At 49.5% G+C, this 25539-nt stretch overlaps 1 protein-coding gene across 1 annotated transcript in view; it reads right to left on the reverse strand.

Moving 5' to 3' along the window:
* LOC119977541 (neutrophil collagenase-like) overlaps positions 1 to 25539 on the reverse strand; it is a 51416-nt gene that overhangs the window by 14183 nt on the left and 11694 nt on the right. The window contains exons 3-7 of the mRNA XM_038818595.1: positions 13560 to 13705; positions 12782 to 12907; positions 10252 to 10413; positions 6424 to 6838; positions 4035 to 4189 (exon numbers count right to left, since the gene is read on the reverse strand). Of these exons, the coding sequence (XP_038674523.1) occupies positions 4035 to 4189; positions 6424 to 6838; positions 10252 to 10413; positions 12782 to 12907; positions 13560 to 13705 (1004 nt within the window). The remainder of the gene's footprint in view (positions 1 to 4034; positions 4190 to 6423; positions 6839 to 10251; positions 10414 to 12781; positions 12908 to 13559; positions 13706 to 25539) is intronic.

The following is a 25539-nucleotide window of genomic DNA, read 5'->3' on the forward strand; positions in this document are numbered from 1 at the left end:
CCAGAGTAAAGTTCCTCATTGACAAGGACTACCCACTCTATACCTGGACCATGAAACATGGTTTTGTTACCAAGGCTGCTTGGCACAACCCCTCCCCAAAAGCCTGCACCCACCAAACATGCATGGGAGTGTGTCTCAGTGTTCATGATAGTCCTCCATAACCTTGAAATTAATCTTTGTCAACAGGTTTTCAGAGATCGCCTCAAGGGGAGGAAAGGGAGGAAGTATCTGGGATTCAGACTCCAGTTCCCCTCACCACCCTACTCCACAATTCCCCACCTTTCAATCCAGCTGCTATGTGACATCACAGTGGTCTCTTGGCCAAAATAATGGAACTGAAAGCCGCCACAAAAATAAAGACATTCTCTGACATCTTTATTCATCAACACTTCCATCAAGGCAAAGAAAGATATCTTTTCACTCTTGTACCTTTGCCTTAGTGCTCGTACACAGAACTACCCCAGCAGCTGCAGCATGAGGTAAAAGGCTGCAGATTTTAATTGGTGGAGACTGCACATGACTTTGCAGGACAACCTTAAGCAGACCTCAGCCTCCAAGGTCCTGCTATGGTCTACTCCATCTTGGCATTGGCAGGTCTGGGCTGGCTGGCTAAAAGGCACAGGCTGCAACATTGAGAAAGTGGAAATGAAAATCGCTTATTGTCACGAGTAGGCTTCAACTGAAGTTACTGTGAAAAGCCCCTAGTCGCCACATTCCGGTGCCTGTTCGGGGAGGCTGGTATGGGAATCGAACCGTGCTTCTGGCCTGCCTTGGTCTGCTTTAAAAGCCAGCGATTAAGCCCAGTGTGCTAAACCAGCCCCTGGTTGGTGGGAGTTGTCACCCTGGTGGGAGCTGTCACCCTGAGAGAGGACAGCAGGTTGCTGCACAGCAGATTAATAATAATAACAATCTTTATTCACCACACAGACATGGGGTGAACGTGCAGACTCTGCACAGGTGACCCAAGCGGGACTTGAACCTGGGACCATGGTGCTGTGAAGCAACAGTGGTAACCACTGCTCAGGACCAATTTCCAGGATAGTACCTTGACAATCCTAATAAGCTGCTGGAGCAGTGATCACTATAATGCTGTGAGAGCTTGGATGTTCCTTTGATCATTGGTATTCACAACCATGGTATTCATGGTGACAGCACTCTGAACCAGTATGCCACCAATTTGGGCTGCATGGTCACAGGCATGGATCTTATGTCAGTGTGAGATATTGAATGACTACCATCTCTACTGTAATAGAAGCTAGACATTGGCCACTGTACAGTGCATTATGGGTGGGCCACTGCACACTGCATTATGGGTGAGTTACTGTACAGTGCATTATAGGCGGGCCACTGCACAGTGCATTATAGGCGGGCCACTGCACAGTGCATTATGGGTGGGCCACTGCACACTGCATTATGGGTGAGTTACTGTACAGTGCATTATAGGCGGGCCACTGCACAGTGCATTATGGGTGGGCCACTGCACAGTGCATTATGGGTGAGTTACTGTACAGTGCATTATGAGTGGACTTTCAAGTGCTATCATGGAACTGGCCATGACTTCCTTGCTCTTAAGTGGCCTCCCCCCCTCTGAGCTGGCACATAAACGTTCCTTTCTAAAGTTCGATGAGAGGCTTTTTGAGTGGCTCACCACATACTGACCTAACCTCTATAAACTGTAAATGTTACTCAGTGCCAAGATTTGAGATGGTGGATGCAATTATTACATCCAGTGATGATGTTTCTTCATTCAAGGTGTGGGGGAACTCCCGACCTTCAAGAAGAGGCTGCAGTGGCTACGGGGCAGCAATTCTTGGATATCCCCCAGCAGAGTTGCTGAATGGGTGGATTGGTGTGAAGGAAGGTGGATGAGGTGAAAGCAAGAGCTTCATGATCACACCAACGGGAGCCAACACGTCATACCAGACGAGGATGTGGGTGAAGTGAGAATTGGGTGGTGCATGTGGTAAGAACATACTATCATCCTCAATGTTCCTGTTGATGCCAAATGCAACAAATTTAGTTACAGCCAGCTCCATGATGCACAGCATCATCTCTTCTAGAGGGCTCAGGAGATGTAGGTGCTCTGTGTACCTCTGATTCTCCACTGCTTCCTGTGATTATGTGCTATCTCATCCTGCAAGAGGGCTACAGAATTGTCAGTTAAGTTGTGCAATTTGTTTGGGGAGTGTACCTGCCAATGGCTGAACAGCTGGAGTTCCTTGGAAGGAACACAAGGTGGGTGTGAGGCATTATTAAGTCTGTGACGGTGAGGTGATGGATCTGAATGTTAAACATGAATCCCGAGTGCCTAAGAGTGAGTGGGGGTGTGGGGGAGGGGGGGGGGGGGGTGGTTGTATGTGGTATGATGAGCAGTGTGAGAGATTTGTGGTGGGGTATGTGGGAGATATCCTTTGAAGATATATTCACCGACTTTGACCAGTCATTGGAGGTCATTAAAATTTATTTGGCAGTGCAGCCAGGTGCTCAGGGCCAGATTCTAAGCATTCCTATCTCTGTCCATCTGCTCCCATCCCCTCCTCAGGGTGCCTCGAGGGTCTTTAAGAGTGCCAACCTTCTTTTAAGAGGACAGCTGTACATTCTGCCAGCTGCATGTGCACCTGGGCCTCCTGCTAACCATGCGGCCAGTCAGCAGCATTTTTCACACAGGACTGCAATCTGAACTCATTTCGATGAGCAGGCACCATGACGTTTATCTGTTGTCTGCCTCATCAGGACTGAGACACAGGGTAATTGCCTATCGCAATCCCCTTACCCACTTATTCAACCTTTCCACTATGGTTCCCTGGGCTCTTCCTCACAAGTTTTCCTTGTGACATTTCAGGATCTGTTTCAGAATACTTGTTGGAGATTGATTGCTGTGACTAGTCAACAACTCCATTTGGGTGGTGATGGAATCCTGCCCCCACCACATAACCGCCACCCTCCACCCTCCACCCACCACCACCATGGAATCCAACCATCCCTACAGACACAAAATCCACCTCCCACTTCCAGAACCTCCCCCATGGAGCTGCCACCTGGCAGTGCCAGAGAACTGCCCAGGCCCGACCCGCTTGCCCCCTGGGGCTATATTTACCAAACCACCCCCGGTGGGTTATATTGTTCAGAACCCATCAGGTTAAAACCCTGTTGTATAGCGGTCCCTTTTCAACATGGGGGTTGTTGCAGCAGGGAAGGCTGATGAGGTTTAAATGCTCAACCTTTCATGGCAGGAAGCCTGTTCTGTCACTGCCAGGGAGCAGAGATGGTTGCTCCAGGAAATGTCACCGGCTCAAATCCCGTTTCCCGGCTGGTGGGAAGTGATGATCCCATCACAAAACTTCGGCTTTTATGTTACAAATTTTCAGAATTAACTTTTCAAATCATGTCACTCGACCATTTGCTTCGCATAAATGGCATCTCACTTACCGATTCTTTTTATAAACTTGCTGGATTTGCATTCTAATTAACTCTTAAACCCAGCTCAAGAATCCTTCTAACAATGTGATAGTTGTAAATGCAATGCCCAGCCCAGAAAGGGAACAATTTCAACGGTTGTTTCCGGTTGCTAACTGGAGTTAATTCTTTATAGTGATGTTAAACATTGGTCCACATCTTCCAGTTTCCCGATATTCGGAGACCAGACGAACACTGGAAGATATGCTACGCGACTCCTTGGAAGTCCCAATCCACTGACACCATAGGAATTTCTCAGGAAGTTTGAACTGCCAAAGGCCAATTCTTCTGTTCCCTGTTACCCTCCGAAAAGTCCCCAACTTTGAGTTAGTCTCAACCATTAAAGTCCAGCTATTTCCGACTTGTTTACCTGGATAATCATCCATGAAATGTTGGTCAGAAAAGTCTTAGTCTAACTTCGGGGTAACGATGTGACTGGCACCTCTGCTGCTCCCCTGACACCCCGACTATTTCCCTTGAATGCCCCCAGAAAAAAACACCCCACTCTCCCCCCGATCTAACGCAGTATACTATCATGGCAATAAATTTATTACAAAAGAAATTCGAAAATGTGCAACCTGAGAAAAAAATGATTCTGTGACTGCTGTGTCTCCGTCCCCATCTCTGACTGCGTCGGATGCGGTATGAAACAGCAGCATCAACATTTGACACCATACTTGGCCATGTGTTGTTTACTGGGATTACCTCTGGCCTTCCTTGAACCTTGTACAATCTAGGCAACAATAAACAAAATTGTATCAGCGTCATCCAGCTTTAATGAGATAAGTTACTACATATGTGTTGCTGGCCAGAAATCTCATTGATAAACAGCACATAACCAGAGATGATCACAATATATGTTCTAATTTAATTTTTGTTGGGGGGGGGGGTGGTAGGTGAGAATTGCGGTTGTAAACATCTTGGTCAGGAGCTTCCCTGGAATTTACCAAACCAGCTTTAAAGGGAGACCAGTTTAAAACACAAATTTTGGCCAGGGCAAATCAAGTTTCTATAATGTTTTCAAATCATAGAATCCCTCCATTGCAGAAGGAGGCCATTCGGCCCACTGAGTTTGCAATGACACTTGGACACAGCACCCAACTCTAGCCCACACCTCCAGCTGATCCCTGTAACCCCACCTAAGCTTTTGGACACCAAGGGGCAATTCAGCATGGCCAATCCACCTAACCTGCACATCTTTGGACTGTGGGAGGAAACCAGAGAAGCCGGAAGAAACCTAAGTAGACACAGGGAGAAAGTGCAAACTCCACACAGGCCATAACCTGAAGCCGGAATTGAACCTGGGTCCCTGGAGCTTTGAGGCAGCAGTGCTGAGCTCTGTGCCACCCTTTGCATGAGTTTGAGCCACTCATACACTTGGCCACATACCCAGATAGAATGACTACGCTAACTGCCCCTATTTGTTGGATGTCAAAGAAACTCTCGACATTAAAACATGTCTGAGGTGCAAGGTCATTGTAAAGCATATTCAGAAATCTTTTAGGTATTAAAATATCTTAAATCTGTGAAGAAACTGACAACTGAGCTTCAATGTAACCAGCAACATGTTCAATATAGTTTTTACATTTTCTTTTGCTCAAATCAATTTATGATTGAAAAAAATAAAATTTAAACAGCCTGCAATCTGAACAAATTACAAAATGTCAAACACAGCAGTTCCATCAATATTTGAAAAAGTAAAAATCAGGTTAACATTGTGTGTTTAAACCCTTGTTCAATTGCCCAGCCTTAGGGAAATATTGAGTTACTGTACTTATGGCAAAGGTATTGCACTGTTTTAATTTAACTTGTAATCATTTTATTTATGTACCATCTAAAATGAAAGTCAACTATGTTATTAGAGTTCCATGATCAATAATAAATTCAATGGGTGGGAAGTGAGTGGTAGCAGCCCTGAGATCTGACCATTGCAATTCCCAACTCATTTGAGTTCCAATCCTACCCACTCCCCGGTCCTTCAGGAGGGTGACTAGGAACCTCAGTCAGTTCCGAATTCTATTGCGCGTATCAAGGCTCTATCTACTATAAGCCACACCTTGTCTATTTGTTCGGAGAAGTGAGTGATCCAACTACCGATCCATAAGCCACCACTGCTGGGTGCTCACAAAACGTTCCAGTAAACATCTGAAATAAGAACAGAAAGTGCTGGAAATACTCAGCAGATCCAGCATTATCTGGGCTGAAAGAAACAGCCTGTGGTCTTTTTATCAGAAGAGGAAATGTCCAACACTGTTTTTGTTGAGACCAGGAGAAGGAGCGAAGTTGCCTCCCACAACCACATACTCCTACAGTACAGTACAGCTTGGAAAGCCGACTACGTGCCCCCTTTGCAATAACAATCTGGAGTAGTGGGGGATCTGCTTGTTGCTGCAGAAAGAAAATGTGGCCAGGGCCCTAACGAGCTCAGATATCCTCCCACTTAGAAAGGGAAGATAATCTTGTTCAGTGTTCACAGTTAAAATCAGCCCATCTGAATTTGTTTCAGTTTAGAATAGAGCATAAATATTGTGATGTGTTAGGCAGATTGGTTCGACATGGACTGTAACTCAATGCAGGGAAGTTAGAACCAGACGTCTAACACAGGAGGTGATCCAACATTTTTATTCAACTTGAGAACTGCGATACATATTCAGCTGTGGGTTGACACTCTACTAATCTGACTAATGACCTTGCAGTAGCCTGACCAGTCTTACTAGCTACCGCATGGTGTTTGTGTTCGCTAGCTCATGGACTCTGACTGTCTCAGTGGCTGGGTCCCGAGAGAGCGGGAAACCTAGTGCCCTCTGGCTTTATAGTGGTAGTGTCCTGTCTGGTGATTGGCTGTTCTGTGTTGTATATTTACTGGTCATCCTATGTGTCAATCACTGTCTGTCTACATCTCATTACATACATGAGTGGATATTATGATATATTGTAAGCAGGAGATTCATTATTTGCATTATTTACCCATTCTTGAAGAGAAAAATATGTCGCCGTATTCTAAAAATAGCATCTGCGAACAAGTCTGGGTCACACGTTGATGGTTCCTTAGTCGAAGTCTGAGTTGGTGCCTGTGTCGAAGTCTGAGTTGGTGTTTGTGTTGAAGTCTGAGTTGGTGCTTGTGTCGAAGTCTGAGTTGGTGTTTGTGTTGAAGTCTGAGTTGGTGCTTGTGTCGAAGTCTGAGTTGGTGCTTGTGTCGAAGTCTGAGTTGGTGCTTGTGTCGAAGTCTGAGTTGGTGCTTGTGTCGAAGTCTGAGTTGGTGCTTGTGTCGAAGTCTGAGTTGGTGCTTGTGTCGAAGTCTGAGTTGGTGCTTGTGTCGAAGTCTGAGTTGGTGTTTGTGTTGAAGTCTGAGTTGGTGCTTGTGATGTCCCAACAGCAGCTCCTAAATTGAAAGAGATATGATTTTAAATAACGTGAAATTAAAGAAAAATTATTGCAATGTGAATACAGCAATTCAAAGGAAAGTTTTAATGGCACTTCTTGGTAACAACACTGAAGAAGCTCAGCACCATGACAGCCTGATTGATTGGGAATCCATCCGTAAACGGTCGCTCCCTTCCACCACCAATGCACTGCAGCAACTTGCTAAGGTTCCTTCTTACACCTTCCAAACTTGTTACCTCACCACCAGGAAGGACAAGATCAACAGGCTATGCTCTCAAGTTACCCTCCCTGTCACACACTATCCTGACTCGGAATTATCATTGTTGTTGGCTGAAAATGTTGGAACTGTCAGATAGCACTGTCAGAGTGCCTCAATCTCACATGCACTGTGTGTAATTCAAAAAGCAGCTCATCAGGCAGCACGATGGCGCAGTGGGTTAGCACTGTGGCCTCAAGGTTCCAGGTTCGATCCCAGCTCTGGATCACTATCTGTGTGAGGTTTGTACATTCTCCCTGTGTTTGCGTGGGTTCCAACCCCACAACCCAAAAGATGTACAAGCTAGGTGGATTGGCCATGCTAAATTGCCCCTTAATTGGAAAAGAAATGAATTGGGTACTGTAAAAAAATTTTTAAAGAAAACAAAAGCAGCTCATCATCACCTTCTCATGGGCAATTAGGAATGGGCAGCCAATGCTGGCCTTGCCAGCAAATTCTACGTTGTGTTGCCCGAGAATATATATATTTTTCATTCCCTTTTCTTCCCATGTACTTAATGATCAGTTGAGCTGCTCGCAGAAAGATACTTTTCACTGTACCTCGGTACACGTGACAATAAACAAATTCAGTCCACTGAATGAATTAAAAACGTCAATTGGACAATAACATTTTTTGGTATATACTACCTTTGTTCAAACTTCAGTTGAGCACCTACCATAACATTGTTATGTCTTAAAATCCCTTTCCCTTATGATTAAAATAATCAAAATAGATTAAGTGATTCATAATTAATTTGCCTTTCAACACCAAAGCACATCTGAACTCCTAGAACTTAAATGCAATGGTCAAACAATAGCATTACTCTTAACTGAAAATAATGCAACACAGATCAATTCTATAGAACATTGGTTTGGCCATGATTAATTATTTTCTCCATCTCTGGGCACTTCACAAGGATGTGAAGAGTTTAGAGACTGTGCAAGAAAGTCTTACAAGCATGGACTTCAGTGATGTGGCTTCATTAGAGAAGCTTGGTTTGTTCTTGTTAGGGAAGAGAAAATTGAGAGATTTGATGGAAGTTTTCAAAATCCCGAGGAATCTTGGTAGAATAGATGGAGATACTGTGGGCATGGTCTACCGGCCGCACTGTGCCCGAACAGTGGCACGGCGCAGCTGGTAGATGCTGTGTGATCCCTCTTCCGGGGCCTACCCAGTTCGCCACACATTGCAAGGTCTAATTTGATCTTGCAAGATGGCGCGCTTTGAATCCCGTCCATTGTGGGCGGGATCACTACTTTGCAAACCTGAATATGAAAATCCCCTGACCTATTCAGGCATTGGGATCTAACGCCTTCTGATGGGGACCAGATGGAATGGCACTTGTAGGGTGTCCTAGGGTATTGTAGGCCCTGAGAGCATGCTCTCTGGGGAGAGTGGCTTCCTGGCAATGCTGGTACCAACTGGAACTCTGGCAGCACTAGCCTGGCACCTTGGCCATGCCACCTGAGTACCTGGGTGGCACTGCCAAGGTGCCCAGTCACACTGCAGGGTGCCAAGCTGACTTTTTCCTGCGGTGAGGGCGGATGGCATGAGCCGGTGCCTGATCGATCACCACTGTGCTGTTAGCATTCTAAAATTAGGGGCTGGTTTAGTATACTGGGCTAAATAGCTGGCTTTTAAAACAGATCAAGCAGGCCAACAGCATGGTTCAATTCTTGTACCAGCCTCCCCAAACAAGCGCCGGAATGTGGTGACTGGGGGCTTTTCGCAGTAACTTCACTGAAGCCTACTTGTGATAATAAGCGATTTTCATTTCAAATCCTGTATCAAATCATTTGAAATTTCCAGATGGAGTAATCAGGTACCCTGCATAATTTAACAAGAAAATCAGCTGGGTGTCCAGAAAAATTATATTATGAAATGTTTATATTGTTGCTTTAAAATTTCCACTGATTACCTGCTGACGTAACAGCAAGAGATTGATAGATCCCCGTGGAAATTACACCAAACAATTTGTAAAAGAGAAAACAAAACTAACAGCTAATCATGTGGAAGAATTAGGAGAACTGGCAAGAGCTTGGTCGAGAATAGTTTTGAGCTGATTTTAAAGGCGGTGAGAACAATGGAGTGGAGTAAGGTTTTACATAGACATAGAATTTACAGTGCAGAAGAAGGCCATTCAGCCCATCAAGTCTGCACCGGCTCTTGGAAAGAGCATCCTACCCCCTACCCAAAGTCAACACCTCCACCCTATCCCCATAACTCAGTAAACCCACCCAACACTAAGGGCAATTTTGGACACTAAGGGCAATTTATCATGGCCAATCCACCTAACCCGCACATCTTTGGACTGGTCATAAGGAGGTCATAAAGAGATTTTTCAGAGGATAGAGTCATCCAGTTAAACAGTGCGCCAAATATTGGTGGTGTAAGGGTGGTTGATGTGCATTTATTTGGGGTTTTCTCACTGATCTAGTTTGGCTCCCAGTTAAGCAATGACTCAATTTTGAAACTGCCATTCTTGATTTCAAGTTTCTTGATGATTCTGCCTCTCCCTAACTTTGGAACCACTTCTGCCTTACAACCTTCCAAAATAGTCGTGCTCTTCTAATTCTGATCCTCAAATATTCAAGCTTTCAATCCATTCACTATAGATTTCTATGTCTTCAGCTACCAAGGCGCTGGGATCTGGTATTCCCTGCCCAAACCACTTTGCATTTTGACCTCCCCTTCCTTCGGGCGGCACGGTTGTTAGCACTGTTGCTTCACAGCGCCAGGGTTCCAGGTTCAATTTCTGGCTTGGGTCATTGTCTGTGCGGAATCTGCACCTTCTCCCCGTGTCTGTGTGGGTTTCCTCTGGGTGCTCCGGTTTCCTCCCACAAATGCCAAAAATGTGCTTGTTAGGTAAATTGGACATTCTGAATTCTCCCTCTGTGTTGCCGAACAGGACAGTTGTTACGACTAGGGGACTTTCACAGTAACGTCATTGCAATGTTAATGTACGCCTTCTTATGACACTAATAAAGATCAGATGCTCCTTCAAGTCCACCTCTTTGCTCAAAAGTCTGGTCACCTGCTTTGAAATTTTCTTAAAAGATGAAATGCTCAATTTTGCTTGACAAATTCCAGTGAAATGCATGTGAATTTGGATTAATTTAAAGTCAGGAAATCAATAAAGATCAATGTTGTTGTACCGTATAAAGACTGGATTCCTTCAATATCATCCTTTGAAAGACCAAAACTATCTGGTGGCACAAATGTGTAGAAGGGAAGCATCACAGAGCCGGAAATATTAGTATGACCGAGTCCCAGAGAGTGTCCAAATTCATGGGTTGCAACTTGCTTCAAGTTGATTCCTGGAAAAACAATGTTAAAATATTTTGTTCAAACTTTTTTTAACTAAAGTGTATGAAGCATATTTTTTCATGATCTCTATTCATAGATATTTTAGTTCTGTCAGTCTTTCAGAAGTCCATTGAAATTGCTTCTAGAATCAAGGACAAAACAACTGCATAAATATCTTTCCTCCATATATTTCAGGTGGGTCACAGATTTATATTGTTTCAACATGATCCAATGTTCAAATGGGCCAGAAAATGATCACAAGAATAAAGACAAGCAGAGTCTTCTTACTCTACATCAGTAGAGTAATTACTGGCAATTCAACTGATACACAGTTAGATACATTTTCAGATCTGAAATATCTGATACAGATTTGATTCATCCACACTTAAATTTGCAGCTTTTCCACAGATTGGGGATTGACAATCCCGAGAATGATCACATTGATTTCTGAAATGAATGTGAGTGATTGATTATAAGTTATGCTGCAAGTTCACTTTGAAGGCTGGCAGCAGACAGAGTATGCAGCCTCCATCAACCTCACTAAGAGATGCACCAATGCCATTGTTCCCACCTGCAACTTGGCAAAATGCTGTTCAAGGCGTCTCACTATAGATCTGAGCATCACATTCAAATGTGCTGAAGATTATTATTTTGACTAACTATTGATTGTGGCTCATAGGTAGCACTCTGGCCATTGAATAAAGACTGTGGGTTTATGCCCCTGATTAGCAGTTTGAGCGTATCCTCCAGTGCTGCACAAGAGGAGAAATAGGATTTTGGATGCAACAAAATTCAATCAAAGCTTCATTTACCCTCTCGATCAAGATTTGAGCAGGAGAGTTCCCAAGATCATTTAAGTCTCAACCAAGATTACCGGACCCGATGATCTCTTTGGGACCTGGTTTCCAAGTATCACAAAACTGCAACGGCACCTCATAAAAAAAAACGGCACCTCAAAAAAAGTTATACCTTTCGTGAGGTTCTTAGGACATTCATTGATTTACTTTAATCCAAGTTCTTCCTTCTCACTCACTCTTTCTGCCAGCGCTGGTGAAAGAGAAGTGCTGCGGGATTCTCCATTGGCAGGATCCTCCCCTTCGCTGGCAGCGCACCCACGACCACGGATTTCCCGATGGCGTGGGATGGAATGGGAAACCCCATTGGCCGGCTGCCGGAATGGAGGATCCTGCTGACGTCGGTCCACGCCGCTCCAGAAAACAGGGCTGGCGGGATGGAAAATCCAGCCCATGACGCACATCAAAGTATCCCTGGTTTTCCTGATTATATATATATTTCAGCTTGCAATCTTACAAGTTGTGCCAGTGGACAAGACAGGAATCTAACCAATCTGACCCAGTGACAGGCACAAATGACGAAGTCTGTTAGGCCACGGAAAGTATTGAAATTGGAAAGTTTACATCACATTTAACCTGTGACCCCTGCAGTTTTTGACAGTGATGATTAATAGTTACTTTCCAATTATTCTTCTTGAAGTGATCGAGATTCTCCGTACACTCGAGTGGGAATTTCTTCCAAGGAATGGCAGTGGGGTCATGTATGAAGTGTGGATTGGGAACATGCTGGAGGATGGACTAGATGCTTCAAATAAGGCAATTGGGGTGTAACATTTTGATGTCAGCTCTCCAATCCTCACAGATTTCTGATGGCAGGGCTGACATCACATTATGAGGTCGCACTGGAAAGATGACAGTCTTCAGTAGTTCTCCCTAACATGGAGCATCTCTGATTAAAGTGGATCTGCCGTACAACAGGCATCAGTGGGGCCACAATGGCATTTCTCACTCCCACAGGAATACATCAGCAGTCAATTTACATTTTTTAGTTACTTCGATCCAGAGATTATCTCAGTACGCAGCGTTAAGTAACTTCAGTGAGCTCCAACATTTTGGTTGTTTTTCTCTGTCAATGCGTTTTCCCTAGTTACACCAACCACCTCCCTTCCCCACCCATACATCAGGAAAACCGTTGACTTCACAGCTGGCTTAAACTGCTCCACAGGAAACCAATGAGCTGCCTCAAGAGGCTCAAATGGCTGGAAGTCTTCAGATGTGGGAAGAGGCCCAGCTTTGAACAAACCTCAGACCTGACCCTCTAGTGCATTCTATGAGCACATCACATTTTGGGCCTGAAAATGGATTGAAATAGGTTTACCCACAACTCTCATTTTCATTAATGTCCTGATCAGTTAGTAACTGAAGCAACCTACAACATGCAGACAATATACAATAAACATTAGGCACAGCAATTCACTGCTTTTCAATTCCAAGATGCACAAACAGCAGCAGTGGCCGTCTCCAACCAACAAGGTCTCAAGCAATTTGGATCATTGAGTTTTAATTCATGGGGAAGAACACTTACCACTACTTGTATCTGTCCACAATTCATCCTCATCGAAATGAGCATCACCTCCAATACCAGTTCCAGGAGAAAAGGCATGGGCCAGAACGTTATTGGGTCCATCAAAAGGACTAGAATCGCCATGAGCTAACAAGTAAAATTGAACAAACACGTCAGTAAAATGAGTTTCCAGTTGCGGTTGAAAAGATCACATGTAATCATTTGAATAATGAAATAAAGTTTACGATTGTGGTAACAATAGTTCACTGATTTGCTGACCCCATGTATTACTTCACAATTAACCAATTACTTGAATTTAAATTCACCAATTGTCGAGCAGGGATTTGAACTCGCAGGCTACATTTTACACTGGAGATGGCGAGGTCTCCGCTGCACTGATGTAAAAGTCAGAAGTGGGCCTGATGCGCCCCACCACCATTAAATGGTCACTCAGCTGCTGATTGGAGTTGGTTGAGCTTTTGCTCCGTTCCAAGCTGATGTCCTGCCTCCAGGAGTTGCTGGTTAATCAAAAGGCCGACAGAACTCTGGCCCCCATAGCACAAAGTGGCCACTGCTGGCGCTGCACAATCCCTGAGAAGTCATTCAGCGATGGAGCCCGGACTGTGAGGTCAGTCCAGGAGTGTTACTGAGCCCATGCCAGCAGACCCCAGCAGGGTGGCTGAGTGGGTTGGGGGGGAAGGTGGTGACAGGTCAAGGGGGGAGGGGGGGGGGGGGCACACAGCATTAGCAGTTGCTGATTTTATTGTCTAATTAATAATAATAATTTATTTGAACATACCTCCAGCAGCAAATAGAATTTCAATGTCAGAAGGGGATGTTTTCTGAGTAAATGTCAAAGGAGTAACATCAGCCCAAAGTTGTAAAGCCTCCTTGATAGCAAGCTCCACAACATTCTGCGGTAAATCAGATGTATAGTTCTGAAATCTGTGTGGAGACAAAGTTAATTGTTTTACTATCTGGAAAAATTAAGGGGTTAATGATGCTGATTATATGTAATTGTTTCTGAGTGTTTGTCCTTCAGAAAACAGCTCAAGCCACCTGCTCCAGTCACTTTTATGGTGACAAACATTAGCATCCAAACAAGGGAGTTCAGGTGGCAGTTTCCATGGAAAGACTATGGGCGTGATTTAATAGAAGCATTTCTAAGTGGGATCTTGGGCGTGTTTGGTGGGGTGTTCCACAATGGCCAGGTTGGCGAGATTGCGGGCGGTACTTAGCGACACTTAGAGCAGGAAATGAGTCCCTGGGAGATTTTTGCCATTACTGGCTGTCTCGCAACCTGACTCACCAGACTAGCTTCTCAGTATCTCACTGCTGACCAGGGGGAGCTCTATTTCAACACTCCCTCACCACCCACTCCCAGTCAACACACAAGAATTGCAGCACGCAGACCTGCTCCTTGCTTTGGGGATATTGACCTGGTCAGGCTTCTCGATGGCGTCGATGTGAGGCAGCCCATCCTGTTCCCCGAGGATCCGCGACCAACAGCAGGGTTACTAATGCCACCTGCAAGGCAGTGGCAGTGATTGTCAGTGCGGGCAGTATGACTAGGAGGACTGCACTATAATGTGGTAAGGTGACTAACAACCTCCACTGAGCAGTAAGGGTAAGTTACAACCTCTCTCCTGGCATCAGTTCCATCTACCACCCCTCAAATTCCCAACTCTTGCACATCCCCGACTCCCCCCTCCCCCCGCCGTGACCCCCACAAATCACTCACTGATACCTCGCACCCCCCCCCCCCCCCCCCCCACCTCCGATCGTCATGCTTGCTCCTCAGAACACACTAGCACCCACCAGCACAACACTTTCATGTCTAGGTGCAGTGCCACACATGCCACCTGCTATAGACCCACCTGACCCATCAAGCGTGTGGCTCACAATGCCCTCTCTTTGTCTCCGCAGAAGATAGACCATAATAAGCAGGAAATGGCCAAGGTGGGGGGGGGGGGGGGGTGGCAGAGTACCAGAGATTCACCTGCTCACCAGCCCTGAAAATTGTGGGGTTGACCGAGGAGAGAGTAATCGCCGACAGCAAGGTTGGACTGCACTGTAGAGGGAACGATCCATCGCTCCATCATCCAGAGAGCTGCCTCAAGTCGGTTATTCAAGTCAAACAAAATGATCCTCCCTCTCACTGACCACATGTGCACTGTGTCGCCGGATGTCCATCTGATGGGATCGGGCCTTCCAGAGTCGTTCACCCCTCCCAGTCGCCCAAGAGAACACCTTGGAGGAGAGCTCTGAGGAGACTATCGTCACAGCAGTCACCCTCAACTTCCGTCCACACAGAGACACAAACCTCAGTTTCTGGGGCACAATCTGGTGAGCACCACACAGTTGCTGATGCACACCAGGTGGAGACAGGAAAATCCAAGAGAATTATTAGTCAGAGGTGTGCTGGATCCCTGGATCCAATGGGGTCCCCGTCAGATACCGAGCCTCTGGACAAGGGTCTTCCAGAGCTGGTGCAGATGATGGGAAACATCCGTGATATTCAGGAGAGGATGTCAGCGACATTTGAGCAAGTATGTAGCCGATTGTAGGAGTCTGGAAGGCTACGGGCACAGGAGATGATCCTGACAATGCTTAGCACCGAGGTCAACACGCTAGACGGGTGACCGCTGTGGAAAGCCGAGAGCACGACTTTTGCGTCTTGAGTGGTGGTGCCCAAGGCCTGGGTCAGTGTGTGATGACCCTGGCTGAGGGCGTTAACGTCATGTCTCAGTCACTGAGGGACATGTCCCAGTTGAAGGTGGACATTGCTGCCAGACTGCAAAGCATGGCCCAATCACTAAGGAGCATCGCTGTGGGCGTTGGCACATGATTTAGACAAACGGGGAGCCACCAGGATTGTCAGGGCCAGATGACTCAGAGGCATCTGGATCTCACTCCAGCTGCCCCTCTCTCCCATGAAGATTCCCAACGCCCTCTGGGCTGGAGGAGGATGCGGGAGGCTGATCTGGGGCCTGCACCAAGGAGATGCTGACGGTCTCAGTTCTCCCAAACCGTCCCCACCTGACAACACGGCATCTCCAGGCCAGCGGGCAGAACAGGGTGATGTGGCGATGCCAGTGACACTGATAAGTCGCTGAGGAGCCCTGGCTCCAGGCCCTCGAGAGGATGTTCGCCAAGAGCATCAAAGGCCACAGCAAAAAGCAGGAGGCTGCCTCCAGCTCTGATCTGCATCCTGGGGACATAACCCAACGTGTTAGTAGACCACAAAAGATAAAGAAGAGAGAGGAACACTCATTGGGCACCGGGGGGGGGGGGGGGGGGGGGGGGGGGGATAGTTGGGGAGAAATGAAAAAATCAAATGTTCACAATTAAAACATGTTACACCTGATGCATGTGAAGCCTCTAACCTTCACTGTGGCCTGGCTGCAACCCCAACCCCCACCCTGGAATGGGGGGAGGGGAGATTGCGTGGAAGGAGGGATTAGGGCAGCATGGTAGCATGGTGGTTAGCATAAATGCTTCACAGCTCCAGGGTCCCAGGTTCGATTCCCGGCTGGGTCACTGTCTGCGGAGTCTGCACATCCTCCCCGTGTGTGCGTGGGTTTCCTCCGGGTGCTCCGGTTTCCTCCCACAGTCCAAAGATGTGCGGGTTAGGTGGATTGGCCATGCTAAATTGCCCGTAGTGTCCTAAAAAGTAAGGTTGGGGGGGGGGGGGGGGGGGGGGTTTGTTGGGTTACGGGTATAGGGTGGATACGTGGGTTTGAGTAGGGTGATCATGGCTCGGCACAACATCGAGGGCCGAAGGGCCCGTTCTGTGCTGTACTGTTCTATGTTCTAGGGGGAGGAGGGGAATATGGAGTGGGAGGGATTGGGGGAAAGGAAGGTTTGGGGGGAAATTGAGAGCGGACTGATAAAGCCTCGTTCTCATCATAGAATTTACAGTGCAGAAGGACGCCATTCGGCCCATCGAGCTCTGCACCCTACCCAAGGTCAACACCTCCACCCTGTCCCCATAACCCAGTAACCCCACCCAACACTAAGGGCAATTTTGGATACTAAGGGCAATTTATCATGGCCAATCCACCTAACCTGCACATCTTTGGACTGTGGGAGGAAACCGGAGCACCCGGAGGAAACCCACGCACACACGGGGAGGATGTGCAGACTCCGCACAGACAGTGACCCCAAGTCGGAATCGAACCTGGGACCCAGAAGCTGTGAAGCAATTGTGCTATCCACAATGCCACCGTGCTGCCCCGTTCTATGAGAATCCGGTGAGGATGAGGATGAGAGCCTTCCTGGTCCTCCGGCGTGCCTGTGCTCCATCCTACAGCTCCTCCTCCGTTGTCCCTTTATTAACAAATTGTGGAGTGGAGTAAGTAACTTGGTCAAGTTAGGAATGTATTGAGAGAACACTTCCGGTCGGCGAGCGGAGCGGTCGCACGGAAAGGGACTCCCGCAGGATAACGAGGTCGGGGCCTTTTTCTCCGCAGCGGGGAGAGCAGGGCAGGGAAGGGGACCCCTCCCCCCCCCCCACCCCCAACGAAATTGACGGCAGAAGATCCTCGGCAGCAGCGGAGGCAACGGAGGCAGCGGCAGGTCCAAGTCCCCCCCCCCCCCCCCCCCCCCCGCCCCCCCCCCCAGCGGCACCAGAGCGCAGGCCAGGAGAGGAGCGGCAGCAGCCCAGACCGAAGTGGGGCCCAGCCTGCGGAAAGGAGGGCACGGAGGAGCGACCAGCGACCTAACCATCCCCACCAGGAGCGTGTGGGGTGCGACGAGCGGCGATCCGGACGGAGCAGCGGGGACCGACCCACCCCCCACCCCCCAAGCCAGCAGTGACCACCACGAGGCAGTAACAAAGGTAATCTGGACCAGAAGCCTCTCTCTCTCTCTCTCTCTCTCTACCCTGGGTGAGTGAGGGGAAAGGAAGAAAAAATAACTTTTACAAAAGCAAAACTCAAAAGAATACTGTTAAAGAGAGGGGGGGGGGGGGAGGAGAAATATATTATTTTCTCTCTTTTTGCACTCTCTTTTCCCATCCAGAACAAGCCCACCTGAGAGGAGTTGTATAAAAGAGAAAAAATAAAGTGGTAAAGGAAAGGAGGGAGGAGGGAAGAAAAAGGGAAGGGACAAAAAAATAAAACTAGGGTGCGGAAAAGGGGGGAAAAGAAAAACAAGGGGAGAATAAAAGAAGAAAGGGAAGGGGGAGGAAAAAATGCGAGAAGGGAGCCAAGGCAGAGGGCGAAGGGGTGCCAAAGGCAGACGGGGCAATGGGCGAGCCAGCTCAGGCGAGCGAATCAGCGCACGAAGCGGCGGAACGGAAGTATCGCCGCATCAAAAAGAGCTGGACAGGCAGGTGCCCTCTCCCCCGGGGCCAGGGGTGGAGCTGGGACTGGAAGGCAGCCTTTACCAAGGCACTGAGGGAGCATCAGCAGGTAAACAAGGCGGAGGCGAAGGCTGACATAAAGGCCGCAGTGGCCAGGGTCATGACAGGGGTGCAGCAGACCCTGACCAGTCTAGAGGAGAAATTGGATGCCCAAGGAGAGAAACTGGAAGCCCAGGAGGCGACCATTAAGGATCTGGAGAAAGCAGCGACTGATGTGAGCAACCGGGTCACAGCCCTGGAGAGGGAGGTGACGAGACTCGGCGCAACATATGGAGCCTGAAGGGCAGAGTAGACGACCAGGAAAACCGCTCGAGAAGGCAAAATGTCAGGATAGTGAGCCTGCCAGAGGGGATCGAGGGTAGAAACCCCACAGCATATGTGGCTGAGATGCTGGGCAACTTAGTGGGGAGGGAAACTTTCCCCAACCCACCGGAAATGGACAGAGCACACCGGTCGCTGCGCCCGAAGCCCAAGGCAGGAGACCATCCGAGAGCAGTCATAGCTAAACTGCAGCGGTACCAGGATAGGGAGACAATCCTGCGCTGGGCCAGGAAAAATAGAGCCTGCAAATGGGAAGGACACGCCATTCGAATTTATGAAGATATTGGGGCAGATATAGCTCGGAGACGGGCAGAGTTCAATAGGGCGAAAGCAGCTCTTCACAGGAGCAACGTGCGTTTTGGTATGCTGTACCCAGCGAAACTCTGGGTCACATACCAAGACAGAGAACACTTCTTTACAGCCCCCGCTGAGGCAAATAGGTTCGTCAAGGAGCACGGGCTGGAGAGGGTAGGGACGAGGGGCCCCTGGCAAGGGGCAACGACACACCGACGGGGGGGGGGGGGGGGGGGGGGGGGGTGAGGCAATGCCAGGCCCCCCGCTCCGGCAAGAACATCCAGAACAAAGAGCAAACCACTGCCTGAGGGACCGCTCCAGTTGGGAGACCAGGCCCCAGCACGAGGCAACGAGAGTAATGGAGAAGGGAGAGCAGGCGAGAGGGGCGCCGGGTAGGATGGGGGAAGAGCGGGCAGAAAACCGTAGAGGCCAGGCAGGGGAGAAGCGAGACAATAACCCCCGAGAGGGGGGGGCCACCGTACTAGCAGGAAAGCTAGCGCCGGGGGCACGCAACAAAGCAGAGCCGCAGCGCGCCCCCAATAGGGGGGAAGGCGCCAGGCAGGGGATGGGGGGGATCACCCATCAAAGTCGGGAGAGCAAATGGGGACAGGAACAGGGGAAAGAGGGGCAAAGGAGGGGTATACGGGGGAGGAGGGAAAAGGGAGAGACTGGGGGCGGGGGGTACACAGGAAGGGAGATACCGGGGAGGGGGGATGCAGGGAAGGAGGGACAAAAGAGGCTAGAAAAGGAACAGGGCTACAAAGTGCCACAACCAAGGGCTCGAAGCAAGGAACTGCTGCAAGCACCCACCCAGTACGGTCTTTGGGCGAAGGGAGACCCCAGAGTGCAGGGGACTATCCGCGTGGCGGACACACAGTGGACGGCCATGGCGGATGCCCCCCGGAGCGCAGAGACCCGACCGCATGGAGAGAGCAGCGACAGCGGCCATCCTGGATGGCCACCTTACAAAGGGAAACCCCGGAGGGCAGGGGCGCGTCCACCAGATAAGTATGGTTAACCCCACAGGAGCGAGGGGGAAGAAGCCCCCCACCAGGATTGTCATCTGGAACGTAAGGGGACTTAACGGCTCAGTGAAGAGATCCAGAGTCCTCACCCACCTCAGAAACATGAGGGCCGACATAGTCTTCCTCCAAGAAACACACCTGAGGGAGCAGGACCAACTGCGGGTAATAAAGGGCTGGGAGGGACAAACCTACCATTCCTGCTATGGGACAAGGGCCAGGGGGGTGGTGATCTTGATCGGCAAGAGGACGATGTTTAAGGCGACAAAGACGGTTACAGTCCCGGGGGGAGGGGGGGTGGGGGGGCGGTACATCATGGTCAGCGGGGCCCTGGATGGGGCACCGGTGGTTCTACTCAACGTGTACGCGCCCAACTGGGACGACACGAGTTTAATCAAAAAGACCATGGCAGAAATCCAGGACATAGCGACGCATCGACTAATCATGGGGGGGGACTTCAACTGTGTACAGGATCCAAAGACGGACAGATCAAACCCCAAAACGGGGAAAACCTCAAGCATGGCAAGGGAACTTAGTCACTTTATGGAGCAGATGGGAGCGGTGGACCCCTGGAGGTTCGCCCATCCGGGGGAGAAGGAATTCTCCTCCTTCTCCCCAGTACACAACGTATACACCAGAATTTACTTCTTTGTGGTGGGGAAAACGGTGCTTCCAGGGATAGACAAAGTGGAATACTCCGCAATTGTGATATCAGACCACTCTCCACATTACATGGACGTGCGGCTAGAGACGGGAAGGGCCCAGCGCCCCACATGGAGGTTGGACGGTGCCTTACTAGCTGACAAGGCCTTCAGCGAAAGGATAGCGCGGGCCATAGCAGAGTACACGGAGAACAACAAGAACGGGGAGGTCTCACCCTCCACGGTCTGGGAACCGCTAAAGGCCGTACTAAGAGGGGAAATCATCGCTTTCAAAGCGCAAAGAGATAGGGAGGAAAGGGTGGCTAGGCAGCAGCTGGTCGACTCCGTACTGGAGGTAGACCGTAAATACTCCGAGGCCCCGACCGTAGAGCTCCTGGCGGAGAGGAAAGAGCTACAAAGGAACTTTGACCTGCTCTCCACCAGGAATTCAGTGCACCAACTCCGCCAGGCGCGCGGGACCCTGTACGAACACGGAGACAAAGCCAGCCGCCTGTTGGCACACCAGCTGAGAAAGCAGGCAGCCACCAGAGAAATTGCACAAATCAGGGCTACCGGAGGCCCGTTGGAAACAGAACCAGAAATGATTAACAAAACCTTCAAGGCCTTCTACCAAGAGCTGTACACCTCAGAGCCCCCAAGGGGGGAGTCTGGGATGAAACGGTTCCTTGATGGACTGGACATTCCAGTCATGGGGGAGGGCAGAAAACGGGGCCTGGAAGCACCACTAGCACTGGGAGAGATCATGGAGAGCATTTGCTCCATGCAGGCGGGGAAGGCGCCGGGACTGGACGGATTCCAGGCGGACTTCTACAAAGATTTTGCGACAGCGCTGGCCCCGCACCTGCGGGAGATGTTCACAGACTCGCTAGCTAGGGGCACACTGCCACCCACGCTAGCACAGGCCTCAATCTCGCTGATACCTAAGAAAGACAAAGACCCAATGGACTGTGAGTCACACCGACCCATCTCACTGCTGAACGCAGACGCCAAAATACTGGCCAAAATCCTAGCCAAAAGGCTGGAAGACTGTGTACCTGAGGTGGTCACAGAGGACTAGATGGACCTTGTCAAAGGTAGACAACTTACCTCGAACATCAGGCGCCTGCTGAACGTGATAATAACCCCCTCCGGGGAGAGAACACAAGAGGTGATCATCTCCCTGGACGCAGAAAAGGCCTTCGACAGAGTCGAATGGAAATACCTCATAGAGGTACTGGAGCGGTGTGGGCTTGGAACAGGGTTCACCTCTTGGGTAAAGCTCCTATACAACGCTCCCATGGCGAGCGTATGGACCAACAATACTAACTCCCAATACTTCCAGCTGCACAGGGGCACCAGACAAGGAAGCCCACTGTCCCCGCTGCTGTTCGCACTAGCAATCGAACCGCTAGCAATCGTGCTCAGGGCAGCAAAAAGTTGGAGGGGGATCCGAAGGGGATGCAAAGAGCACAGAGTCTCACTCTATGCAGATGACCTGCTCCTCTACATTTCGGACCCACAGAGCAGCATGGGCGGAATCATTGCGCTCCTGAAAGAGTTTGGAGCCTTCTCGGGCTACAAACTCAACATGAGCAAAAGCGAGATCTTCCCAGTACACCCACAAGGGGGGGGGGGGGGGGGGGGGGCAGCACTAAAGGAGCTGCCGTTTTAAACAAGCCCGACACAAATTCCGCTACCTGGGGATCCAAATAGCCCATGACTGGAAAGGGATCCACAAATGGAACCTCGCCAGTCTGACGGAGGAAGTAAAAAAGGACCTGCAAAGATGGAACACACTCCCGCTCTCCCTCGCAGGGAGAGTCCAGATGATTAAAATGAACGTACTGCCCAGGTTCCTCTTCCTGTTTAGATCCATTCCGATCTACATCCCCAAGGCCTTTTTCAAAGCGCTGGACAAACTCATCATGGCGTTCGTATGGGGGGGGGGGGGGGTAAAAATGCTAGGATCCCAAAGAAGGTCCTACAAAAAACAAAATCCAGGGGGGTGCTAACCCTCCCAAACCTACAATTGTACCACGGGGCGGCAACAGCCGAGCGAATAAGGGGATGGATCCAGGAGCCAGAGGCCGAGTGGGTGCACGCGGAGGAGGCCTCCTGCATGGGGAACTCCATCCGGGCCCTCACCACAGTAGCACTCCCATCCCCACCCAAACAACACTCCAGCAGCCCGGTGGTGATAGCCACCCTCCAATCCTGGAACCAACTGAGGCAGCAATTTGGCCTGACCAAAATGTCGGACAAAGCTCCCATCTGCAACAACCATAGGTTCACACCAGCACTGACTGATGCCACCTTCAATAGGTGGAGACAGGACGGGGGGACACTGACAGTCATGGACCTATACACGGACGGCAGGATCGCAACACTGGACGAACTGACAGAGAAATTTTGGCTAGCCAGGGGCAACGAGCTAAGGTATCTGCAGCTCAAAAACTTCCTACGAAAGGAGACAAGGACGTACCCACAACCGCCACGACAGACACTACCCGAAGACCTACTGGACGCAAGCATACTAGACAAGGGAAATTGTAGTGACATGGACGACCGACTGACAGAAAGGGCCGACACCGTACTGGACGCAACAAGAAAGAAGTGGGAGGAGGACCTGGGGATTGAGATAGGGAGGGGACTCTGGAGCGAAGCACGGCATAGAGTCAACTCCACCGCCACGTGTGCAAGGCTCAGCCTGACGCAACTAAAAGTGGTACAGAGAGCCCACTTAACAAGAACCCGTATGAGTAGGTTCTTCCCGGAGGTGGAGGATAGATGTGAACGGTGCTGAGGATGCCCTGCCAACCACGCCCACATGCTCTGGTCTTTCCCCAGATTTGTGGAGTACTGGACAGCCTTCTTTGAGGCAATGGCCAAAGTGGTGGGAGTGAGGGTGTAGCCATGCCCGAAAGTTGCGGTCTTCGGGGTCTCGGACCAGCCAGATCTATTCCTGGGGAGGAGGGTGGATGCCCTTGCCTTTGCCTCCCGGATCACCCGCCATAGAATCCTGTTTGGCTGGCGGTCAGCAGCACCACCCGGAGCTGCAGACTGGCTGTCCGACCTCTCAGAATCTCTCCAAATGGAGAAAATCAAATTCGCCATCCGAGGGTCAGACGACGGCTTCTACAGAACGTGGGAGCCATTCACGCGAATGTTCCAGGACCTGTTTGTGGCCAACGAACAAGAGGAAGAATAGCCAGGTAGCCAAGAATCAGGGGAAAGTAGTCAAGAATCAGGGGAAGGTAGCTAAGGCATGAAAGGGAGAGATAGACTGGGAGGGAGGGAGGGAGGGGGGGGGGAGACGGCTAAACCTGAGGAAAGAAAGGTGAACCGTGGAAGGGGTGGGGACAAGAGAGAAGAACCAGTGGGGTGGGGCAAGGGGCAGGGAAACGGAAGGAAGGCACGGGATGCCAAAACGTGCATGACATCTCCAAGAGCGGGGAACGAGGAAAATAAAGATGGAGGACGGGAGGAACAGCAGAAGCGGAGGCGAGCGTGGGACGGCAGCGAGACCCGTCTGGGAGAAGCAGGCGAAAACAGCACACAACACAGCCAAATATCACACACTGTAATTATCTCCCCGGCACCCAAATGTATATTTGCCTCCCCAGTCCCCGCCACCTCCCAGCAAACAGTCGCCTACTTACATGGTGTGGGTAATTTTTCCAGATGTACAGAGCTGCCGCTGGTGCACAATACCCCACCAGTTATTCTGTTTCATATTATATTGTATCTTATGTTGGGGTGTGCCCTTCTCTTCTAAATATGTGTATATATATATGTTTCTTATTTTGTGTACATAACAGTAATTATACCTTGTTCAAAAACCCAATAAAAACATTTGTTAAAAAAAAAGCTAGGAATGTATTTTCCGTAGTAGTTGATGAGCCCTAAAAAGGTACAGGGGTCGGTTGGGTCTTTATGGATTGGAGCCTGCCAAATGGCCCGCACTTTGTCTTCCAGGTGAAGCCCCCTCCTGTTGCCCCGGTACCCTAAATAGGTGACTTGGGTTTTTTTTTAGAATGCACTTCTCCCTGTGGAGGTGGACGCGGCCTGTTCAAAGCACTGGAGGACTTCAGCCAGGTTCTCCATATGTTCTTTGCCCGAGGCCTTGCTGATGTGCAGAACATTCAGGTATACGGCCACCCTGGGTAGCAGGAGATTTTCCATCATCTGTTGAAAAATCGCACAGGCCTATGAAACCAGGAAAAGCAGTTGGGTGAATTCATTCAAGATGCTGTGGATGTGTCACGTAATTTCGAGAATCCAGATCTCAGACCAGCTGCAGGTACGCGTGGCTCATGTCGAGCTCCATGAATGTTGTTCTATCGCTGAGTTTTGCGTTCAGGTCCATTTAATGTGGGACTGGGTAATGGTCAAGGCGAGTGACTCGGTTCACCGTCACCTTGTTGTCACCCCACAGATGTATGGAGCATCGGGCTTCAGCACCGGGACCACTGGCGCAGCCCGTGAAATGAACGGGGTGGATGATACACAAGTGTTCAAAATGATCCAGCTCTGCGACGACCTTGGATTGCAGCGCGTATGGTACTGGGCGGGCACAAAACCTTTGGACCCTGCTCTCTGTGCTCTCGATGGACATGGCAATGTCCACTGCCTCAAGCATGCCAAAATGGTGCCATTTGATTCTCCTTGGGTCTGCAAGGCCATGTGAAAACAGAACCAGCAGATGGGTATCGGGGGTTGCGAGTTAAGATGTACCTTGAGCAGGGCCACCAATGTGGTGAAAGACTTGGAGTCTGGTCTGTCTGGATGTGTGAGGCTCTTGATAAGTGTATATGTGTGTCCACCGACTGACCCCAGCAGGATAACAGTCTGTCGTTCATCTCCAACCATTCTGTTTGACCGCAAAAAATATTGTACCTGTTCTATGTATTAGGCCCAGTCATCAGCACCCATGTCAAATTGGCTGAGTTTCCCGATGTGTGGCATCTCACCGTTCGGATTGGAAGCCTCTGTGGGCCTGAACGAAAGGGATTGTTTGCATAACGCACAGCGGATGTGGCAGCTTCACTTTATCCTCGTCGCCAGAGTAGAAGCCAAACGGGAGAAACAACAGGGACACACGGTAGGATAGAAATGAACAACTGGTTCATTCCGATA

Source organism: Scyliorhinus canicula, chromosome 14 (genome assembly GCF_902713615.1).
Source record: "Scyliorhinus canicula chromosome 14, sScyCan1.1, whole genome shotgun sequence".
Classification (NCBI taxonomy): domain Eukaryota; kingdom Metazoa; phylum Chordata; class Chondrichthyes; order Carcharhiniformes; family Scyliorhinidae; genus Scyliorhinus; species Scyliorhinus canicula.